We start from the raw sequence: 10,523 nt of genomic DNA, 5'->3' as shown, positions 1-10,523 counted from the left end.
AAAAAGTAATTGATGTCAATAATTGAGTCTTACAATGTAATGTAGTTGTAAGTTTGTATTTCAGACCTTTTTCGTTTAAAAAGATGTTTAAGTAAACAATCGTATTGTATATTTATTTTGTGCTTTTTAAATTAACATCAATTTAAGTTGTTAATGTTTCAAAATATTTTAAGAATTTTTTTCAATGATATATGTTGTACCGTTCAGTAATATTAAGTAAATTAATATAAACAAATGAATAAATATAAATTCGTTTTATTACTACTTTAAATTCTTATTATTTTTACACTATAGAAAACTATTTTTGTATAATAAATTGCCTTACTAAGTTAGTATTAAGAAAAAAACTTTGCTAGATATATCAATTGAATGAGAAAAAAAACTTTGAATAAAGTGTTGCTTAAGATAGTTTAGAAAAATGTCTTTAAAAAATATAACTTATTAGTTGATAGAATAACTAGGATACAACTTTTTTCAACTATCTAATTTATAGTTTTTTCGTTTTACGGAATCAAAGAATAATTGTTGAACGAGAAAAAAACTTATTGTTTTATACTATTTTTTAAAGAATAGCTTACATATTTAGAAGTTTCTTCAAAAAACTAACATTAAATGAAAATATTTAAATAAAAATTATTGCTATTAGAGAGTTTTATAGTATTTTTACTATGTAACCTTTTAGTGTATGTAAAAAAAAAAAAACATTTTCAAATGTTTATAAATTTACAGCTTTTTTACTACAATTCAGAATTAAACTTTAAATACAGCTTTTAAATATTTGGTTAAGTTTAAAAATCAAATTTAGACTAAATTGTAAAAGTAAGAAAATAATTGTTTACCATGCACCCATCTGGGCACAGTCAGCAACAGCAGACTTCGCAACAACAACAACCACAATTGTTTCCTGTTACACTTCCTACCATTTCCGACCAACAGCAAAATCAACAATGCCTTTCGTCGCACTCGATTCAACAAACGCTGAGCAATGGACAAACTATCACAGTTGATTTAACACAAGCACCCAGCTCAAGAACTCCTTCTATGATGCCACCCACAACTACTATAATGTCGGTTCAGCCTACTTCTACACAGCAAAATAAAAGCATAAGCAGGATTAACAACCAGCATTTATGTCGTTTTTGCAACAAACAATTTAGCTCAAGGTAATTTTTAACAACACATGTAAATTTTATTTGCCTCTACGGTCTTTACTTTAATTTTTTGTACTTTTTTTTCATAACTAAAAGTTAATATTACTTGTCAAAATTTAAAAATAAGTTTAAACGTACATCCTATAACCCTGTATGATATAACAAGTTCCGATACTTGTAAACAAAAAAAAACTGAGACATGAAACATAAAATTTAGTAATTAAGTCTAGTTGTCGTTATAAATTTTTTTTGAACATTTTTAGAAGTCTTTTAAGTGCTTTATATTTAGATAATTCAAAAGACGCTGTTTTTTAAATTGTATAATGCCTTTAAGTGGATCGAGTATTTTTTTTATTAATATCAGCTTTACTTCTATTAACATATAATTGTGTTTGTAAAAACAAAAATTTCAATGTTTAAGAGTATAATTAATATGGCTAGAAATTCCAATCTTTTGATCCAAGCAGTTTTCAAAATTTAGAAATGTAATAAAAAGTCTGAAAAAAATTACGATTATTATATTTAAACAAGTTAATATATTTAAAACTTTTAAATTAAGTACAATTAGTTTAAATTTATCTTGATATAAATTGCCTACTGATATAAACTTAAACTTAAAAGTATGTAATTCAAAGTAAAGAAAAATAATCGTTTTATTTTAAGATATTAAAACTCTAGGTACAACGTGACACGACATGAAAAAATTTGTAAGCAAAATCCTAACCCACCTCCAGGAAATAAAAATGAAGAAGATCAAGTTCATAAATGCACACAAGACATAAACGCTAAACTCTTTCCATCTCATGTTGCTAAATCACCTAAAAAAACGCAGCAACAACCAAGGGTAATTACAAATCTAAATAAATTTTCATGATTCCAAATGTCTTGGTGTTGTAGTATGCATTTTAAGATAAGAATAAACTGTCTTAAATTATAACTAGAATATTTTTTTTATGCATTTTTAAAGTTTTCAAGTATAAAAGAGTTCTTTAAAAAGTTTGAATAAAGTATAAACATTCAAAATTTCTAAAATTTTTAGATGTTTTGTATTAAACAGATTCTTTAAATCTATCAAAACAAAAGGTTTTAAAGATTAAAAACAAACATTTTTTAGAACAATGGTCATGGAGAATATCAAATGATCCATTACTCAGGTAAAAAGCAGCACATATGTAAGTACTGTGCTAAAACTTTTTCAACCAAATGGAATGTTTACCGTCATATCAAGCTCTATCATCAAGAAGGCGATCCAATAGTCGTACCTGATCATACTGAAGGTATCATGCTCCAAAAACTTGTTACTCAACAAGGTAAAGCCGATAGGTAAGTAATTAATTATAAACAGTATAACAAAAAGTTTAAAATATTTATTGTTTGTGTTAACTATTACTCGTAAATACTAAATAACTCTCACTTACATCAGTCTTTTTATAGTAAACTGTTATGTTAATTTTATTATTACCATAAAACTTTAAACTATTTACTAATTTTATTGATTATCCAATTTATTCAATGCATATGATATAACACCGTTATATAGTGTTATATTCTTACAACTATAGTTAGTAAAACTTTTGTATTGTTCTTTTTTGTAGTAACTAGTTTTATTTAAATATTTGTATAGAAAGAAAGTTACGAAATAAGTTTTTATAAAATTTAGACACATGTGCTCAACATTAACATTATATTATTCTTACTTTGCCGATAAAATTTACTAAATAATTCAGATATTTTCTAAATGTTTGAATTATTTATACTAACTACTTAGCATTTTTTTACATATGTAAAACTTCAGTATATAACTAATACTGATATAGACCATTTAGTAAAAAATCTATTAAGGCTTCTTAAATGTCTCTTCTAATGTATATTAGTTTTTCTTTAATGAACAACTGTGCATGAACTTAAAGAATTTAAAGTCGTATAAAATAGTTTCAATGATACTTTTGCAATCTTTTAGAATTTAAGATATTTTTATAGAGTCTTTATTTTATTCTTAGTTTAAAAATATTGATGTTCATAAAGAACTTCTTTAAAAGTTTCAAAAATTGTAACTAAACTTTAAAAATTTTCAATAAAAATATTAAAACATTGTATTATTATAAAGTAAAAAAAACTTTTATCAAAGATTAATAAAAATCTTATTAACTTTTTTATCTTAAGATTTTGTCGGTTTTGCAACAATTACTTTTCTTCAAAATACAATGCAACAAGACACGAAAAAATCTGTCAAAAAGGAAAAGAAATTCAAGCTGCTGCTGCAGCAGCTTCGGCAGTAGAAATTCCAGCAGTCATAACTAATTCTGGTTCAGTTCAGAACATCCAACAGAACCAAAGTTTGCATCAACAAAGTCAAGCGATTCAACAAAACCAAGTTCAGCTGCAACAAGTTCAAGAAGTTCAACAGACTAACGCAAATAGAAATAGTGAGCCTCGCGACAATATTCAACAGGGGAACGAGTTGTCGTCTAACCACAACCAAACTCAACAGCAGCTTGTACCAGCCTTAGTATCAACAGAGTCCAACCAAGGAGTCACTGTTGGTTGAGTTAAACTGTTTTAATTATAAAGTATTTATGGAATAAATTGTACAAACCAAACAAGGTCTTAAACAATCTTAAAATACTTAATAAAAACGAGGCTTTAAAAAACTCGAAACAAATAAAAATTACATAAAATTTGATATTTTGAACTATTGCAAATACTAATTGTATTTATTTTCAGAAACAACAAGTTTTTTATTTTCGTTTTCAGCAAACACTCATTATGCAGCACACGACATCTAATACTGGCCAGAACAATCAGATTGTTCTACAGGCTTCAACTGGACAACCGATACTACAATTAACATCTGATCAAATACAATCACTTTCACAACAACAGCAAATAAATGAACATATTAACATTCAGCATCAACAACAACAGCAAAATCAAAAGGATCACCAACAACAGCACATTATACAAGTTCGTTTTTCAGAACTTGTTATTACAAAACAAATTTTTTTTATGTAAATTTTTCGTTGCGGTAAAGTTTGTATAAGATTAATTTTTTTCGTAAACTAATTGTTTACTCTGTTTAAAAGCTACTTATTATTTTAGATGATGTTAGTCTTAAAAAAATTAAACATTTAAAGGTGTATATTTAAGTTGTGATAATGTAAAGTTAGAAATTTTTGTATACCATAGTTTAAATTAATACTTATTTTAATCTATTGTAGTATTGTTGATTATAACTTCCTTTAATAATACTTTAAGAACTAAAAGTAACTTCTTACTTAGATAAATATTTTTTTATAAGAAAGTTATAGTCTGATAAAGAAGAACTAACAGTAATTTTTTAATCCCTTTTTAAAAAATCTAAATTCATAAACTATTGAAAATTTAAGTTTTATGTTGTTTGAAACGCGGATTAAAACATCACTAAAAGTTAACTGTTTTAATGGTTTTAATTAATGATTAAAATAATTTTTAATAGTTTTTGTAGAAGTTTAGGTATTAATGAAACTTTAAATGTGTATCATTTGAATGTTTTTCTGTTTTAAAGTTATGACCTAAGAAGAATTATAATTGTTTCACTATAAAGACTATTCTTTTTTAGCCTTTAACTTTATATTTTCTTCTCATAACTTTGGTGGAAAAAAAGTTTAAATTTTTTTAGTTGGAGTACTTGTTTGAATTTGTTTAACTACTATTACTCATATTTTTCTAATTAGAAGGAATTAAAAGTTTAAACTTTATAATAAGTTTTTTAAATGTTAATTAAAATGAACTAAAAACGATTTCTATCTTTCATATTTTTTTTTACTTTTTTTTACATAAATACTTAAGAAAGATTGGGATCTGAGTAACAATTTATAAACTTTGTAAGAAACTATATTACTTTTCTACTGTTAGTATTAAGATAACTAGTTTTTTTATTAGATAAATAAAAAATAAATGTTTACATAAAACATTACTTTGTCCTCTTTTTGTATGTATTTTTAAATAACAAAAAACTGTGATTTGAGATATATAAATACAAGTTTAAAATACTCTAGCATAGATTTATTTCAAAATTTTTACAAAAATTGCTTTAAGTTATCAAAAAACGGTATCTTGAGTTAACTTTAAAAGTTTAACAGTTAACTAGGTTTTTTGAAATTTGTTATGGCTATTATTTCTAAAATTTTTAAACTTACAGGTAACACCTCAAAATAGAAACGATGCTGAAGATTTGCATGCTCTTCAAGTTCAAGGACTTCAACTGCAAACTGCACGACCTCAACAACAACTTCAACAGGTTATAAAGTTTTCATAAAATATACCACGTGAAAATAAAAAACTATCATATAATCGTTTAAATAAAAACAGGTAATAATGGTAGATCCCAACCAATCGCAACCACATAGGTGTCAATGCAAATTTTGTAACAAAGTTTTTGATACACGGTGCGATGGCTTATCTCAAGCTAACGCGATGATAGCCGCTGGTGCAATTCCTATAACAAGCTCTCCAATAGTCGCCTCACTACCACAAGTAGTTCGTAATTTATATATATATATATATTTATTTGATTATATAAAAACTATAATTTAAACAGCTGTTTCACACATTGAAATGTAAAATTTCATGTGATCGTCAGTAAGTTACAGTTTATTATAATAGTGAACAGAAATTTCGATTTTAGAATTTTTTATAATAATTATGACGTAGTAATGGTACAGTTTATTGTACGATTAGTTGAATTTGAAATACTTTTAAATTGTACGATTAGTTGTATTTCAAATTCAACTAATCGTACAATAAACTGTACCATTACTACGTCATAATTATTATAAAAATTCTAAAATCGAAATTTCTGTTCACTATTATAATAAACTGTAACTTACTGACGATCACATGAAATTTTACATTTCAATGTGTGAAACAGCTGTTTAAATTATAGTTTTTATATAATCAAATAAATATTAAGCTCCAATTTGATTTGTCGAGCACTATCGATCAGAACTTTGTATAAAACCTTTAATATATATATATATATATAATGTAATTTAATTTAGTATAATTAGATAAGTTATTTAATTTTAAACAGATACTTCCACAGCAGTTAAACAATTTACAGCCTTCGAACAACCAAATGGCTATTCAACACCAAATTCAACACCAGAGTCAACCTCAGACGCACAACTTAGTTCACCAGCAGCTTCAACAACATCAGCAGCAGGTAGAAAACAAATCTAACGAGCAGCAGCTGTTGCAGCAACACCAGATAACTTTTTTGACTAATAACCAGTTACAAGTTCATCAGCATCAACAGACGCAACAGTCTCCACAACAAGTACTTAAGAAAAGCGGCCAGCCCCAACAAAACTCTGAGATTATCCGTCAGCTTAATCTTAATTCTCACCAACTTACTACTCTTGATCCCCCAAGAATAGAGCTTGGTCAGCAAAGGATACAAACACAACCGCAGCAACAACAGCGTCAGACACACAGTGGACAACAACAACAACGTAACAAGCGAAATGGCGATGGAAACGACCAAAAACACAAGTGTAAATACTGTGATAAATCATTTGCAACTAAGTGGTACTTAGATCAGCATGAAAAAATCCACACTGGAGAAGCAGAAACATGTGACATTTGCAACAAAACGTTTGTAACTAGATGGCACCTTGGTAAACACAAGCGAGTTCATGAAAATGAAAACGCTAAGAAGAAAAACAAAAGACTAATTCTAGAACAAGAACAAAGGGAGCGGCTAGCTTCAAAAAACCTTCAGAAAACTTCTGTTGACAGTTTACATACGTCTGAAATAACTTCATACCCATCCGACATAACCATTCAACAGCATCATCAAGTAGGAGGTATTCAGCAGCAGCAACAAATAAAATCTGTTTTAGTAAACAACATTGATGAAGTTCAACACCACATACAAGTACATGGAGATCAGCCAGCCGGAGAAAACACCTCGAATCAAGTAAACAACAATCAAGCTTCTAGTAACTATTCTCATTCCCAATACTTTGTTACTCCGAAATCTCAAGAACAGAGTATAGATGGAACAGAAACAAGTTGTCATGGTAGAAATCGAAAATCATCTCAGGAACAACATTCCACAATTGACAAATCGCAGCTTTCAAATCCAATTACCCCATATAATATGTCGTAATTGTTATCCGGTTTTGATGAGTTTAAAATAGCTATTAGTAGTTTGCATAATCACATTGGAGTTCATTTAAGAAAGAAAATAGATTCTAATTTAAGCTTTTGCTAAGTGCCTTACTATAAAGTCTATTAAAAATAATGAACAATTGATTTTTTTGAAATTGCTAGCAGTCATGCAAACTAGACTTTTATTAAAAAGTACATAATTTAACATACTAATCTGAGAATATGTCAGAATTATTTCAGTACTTAGATAATATAAGAACGGTTCCAACATGGTAGCTATTTTTTAATTTTTTTTTTAAACCTTTACTTTGATTTAGACTAATGTTTTGAAGTATTTTAAACAGATTAAACAATTGTAAGCAAATACAACGAAGAACCTTTCTTCCGAACTATACAACTATTTGTTTTAATTTTCATAAATTTATTTACATATTAAACTGGATGAAAAAAAATATTAAATTAATTTTAAGCTACTCGTGTAAGTTATATTCTAGTGCATGAAGTTAGATTTTTAATTTTTTAATTCTAAAAACAACATACTTTTTAATTCAAATGTCAAAACAAGAGTATTTTTGATAAATTTAAATACAAAAATTGTTTTAAATATTGTTTTATTAGTGACCAATGACATGCACACTTAGGAAGTACAGTAGTTATTTAAATTTTTATAACAAAATTAAAAGCTTTTAAGATCGATTAGACTGAAATGCAATAAATAAGAAAAACTTTTTATAGCCTTGATAGTTTAAAATAAATTTAGAGATTTTTACTTTTATTAATTGCTTTTTTTGGAGGTATAAAAGTATGCAGATTTTTCGCTAAACAACTTTTAAAACATCATTTTTACCAATGTTGTTTAACTTAGATACAGACTAGTTAAAAGTTTTATAAGAAGCTTTTAAACTTAGTATAATGTAACTGAACTATCAAAATCATAGCAACTTTGTTATTTTTTAAAATTAGTAAAACTCTCTAATAACATTTATACTTTATAAACTTTAAAGTCATTGTTTTATTATTTATCAGTTATTTATCTTGCATAAGTTTTTTTGCTTAACTATGTAACTTTTATGCTGCTTTAAACATTTATTTTGTTTTTTAGAGTGTAAAATTTATTTATTATTTTTGGAAACTTTGGTTTTTTAAAGACAAACCTAAATAAAGGTACTATCAACAAGACAACTTTTGGAAATTATGACATTTAAAAGAACTATCTTTACAATTTATAAAATGTTTTTGGTGCATTTTCAATGTTAGATTTACGAACTATAATTATATACGTATGCACATTATATTGTTCTATTTATTATATTACTTGATAGCTCCGAGACAGATATAGGAAATTATGTGCTTTTTTTTTGTATATTTATTTTGTTTTAACACCTTCCTTTTTTTTTTGAAAAAAACTTGAGTACGCTATATTAAAGAAATAAAATTTAACTAGTGTTTAAAAAGTTCCAAGTATTTTTACTTAATTTTTTTTAAACACTTCGTAGTCTGCTTTGATTAAGCAATACACTAGTTGATTGTTGGTTTAAATTAGATTAAAAAGTATATATTTTATAAAAGTTTTAAAGCTATATTCTAGCTATTAATTTTAAAACTAATTTGTTTAAGAAGAAATAACTTTGACTGAAAAATAACATTGTACATATATTGTTCAAAAAACGTTACTTATTATAGTTGAAAGGTTATATTTTTTTAATGTTTTTAACTATTTTCGCTTCTTAGTTTTTCAATTTAAGCAAACTGTACAAAAAAACAATATTCTTGATCTTATTTGTTTTTTAAATTGTAATAGAAATTTTGATAATTTTTTAGTTTTACTTTTGCAATCAACAGCTTTTACACACTTATTTTTAACAAAAGAGGCCAGCAATGTAAGTTTTTAATTTAAGAAATATTTAAGCTATGTAATATACTAGTTTGTGAAAAGCGCTAAATAATAGTACAATATCCAAAATTATCATGAGTAAGTAACCAGAATTACACTATGAAAAAAAGATTTTAAAATTCAATTATAGAACAAGTTGAGTAAATTGTTTAATAGTTTGTAAATATAACTAACAAATTAATAAAAAAAAAGTTTTAAGGTATAATTAGGTATTGTAACTTTAAAAAGTTTATACCTTAAAACTATAACAATCAATAAGCATTTATAAATGAAAATTTTAATTGTAAACGTTACAATTTAAGAAAAAAATAAGAAAACATGCATATTTAGTATAACCTGAAATCGGCTTATAAACTTAATTGTAATTCTAATATTAAAAAAAAATATTTTTAATTATGCATCAAATGAATGATGAAATAGATGATAAATATTCGAAATTATAAATTTTAGCATTTTTTAACAAAGATCCGAGCGAAACAAGTTCACTAGAATATATAATAATAATAAAATAAAAAGTATTCTTTCTTTATTACACTAACACATGTTTCTGTGTGTTAACATTTTACAGACATCAACGGAGCTCTGTAAAAAAAATACTGTAAGGAAAGACTAAAAGCTGAAGTAGGTATAAGCTAGTGTATATAATATATATACCTACTTTAGCTTTGATTCTTTCCTTACAGTATTTTTTTTACAGAGCTACGTTGAAGTGTGTTAACCCGTTAACACACAAAAACATGTGTTAGTGTAATAAAGAAAGAATACTATTTATTTTGTTATTATTAAATATTCTAGTAAACTTGTTTCGCTCGGATCTTTGTTAAAAAACGTAAAAATTTTTGAATCTGTATGATTTTAAGTCCTCTGAAAAAACATTAAGTCTAAAAAAAAACATTATCGATTGTACTTCTTTATCACTATGTTGTTTTTTGATTACAAGACCTTTATCTTTTAAGTATAACCAGTTTTATTTACCAAAAGCTGCACAATGCTCTGCACATTTTTGGACTTTAACGAAAATATATGTATTCAATATATGTGATACTGTTTAATAATTGTAATGACTGTATTTTTTTCTTCTAATACAATTATTGAGTAAACTTAACAAAAGAATAAGTAGTTTTTTGTGTAACTAATGTACATTTAATACTCCAACGTAAAGCATGAAAGATCATTGGTAAACTGTTTTATAGCTATCTTAAGCTTGAGATTCACTGGTGGAGTGTAAGAAGAATAGTGTATCTATAGAAAAATTGAAATAGATATCATGAGCCCTAAGCATACATTTTTTAATGTACCATTTTTGAACAGTTTTAGAAGATGAA

General features: G+C 25.8%; 1 protein-coding gene across 3 annotated transcripts; it reads left to right on the top strand.

Moving 5' to 3' along the window:
- Positions 1-804: 804 nt before the first annotated feature.
- On the top strand, positions 805-8,752 carry LOC145849724 (uncharacterized). 3 transcript variants are annotated; one of them, XM_082954760.1, is made up of 8 exons: positions 805-1,163; positions 1,830-1,995; positions 2,266-2,474; positions 3,315-3,690; positions 3,924-4,115; positions 5,332-5,430; positions 5,502-5,669; positions 6,223-8,752. In XM_082954760.1, the coding sequence occupies exons 1-8, from the start codon at positions 841-843 to the stop codon at positions 7,300-7,302; spliced, it is 2,613 nt and encodes an 870-aa protein (XP_082810886.1). In that variant the 5' UTR covers positions 805-840; the 3' UTR covers positions 7,303-8,752. The 3 variants fall into 3 exon arrangements, with proteins under 3 accessions (XP_082810886.1, XP_082810885.1, XP_082810884.1); XM_082954759.1 differs by having other exon boundaries at positions 3,906-4,115; positions 5,502-5,666; XM_082954758.1 differs by having other exon boundaries at positions 3,906-4,115.
- The last annotated feature ends 1,771 nt before the right edge of the window (positions 8,753-10,523 follow it).

Source organism: Thalia democratica, chromosome 2, assembly GCF_965202585.1.
Source record: "Thalia democratica chromosome 2, ktThaDemo2.hap1.1, whole genome shotgun sequence".
NCBI lineage: Eukaryota > Metazoa > Chordata > Thaliacea > Salpida > Salpidae > Thalia > Thalia democratica.
Note: the sequence above shows the minus strand (reverse complement) of the source record. Positions and strands in the feature narration are given on the sequence as shown.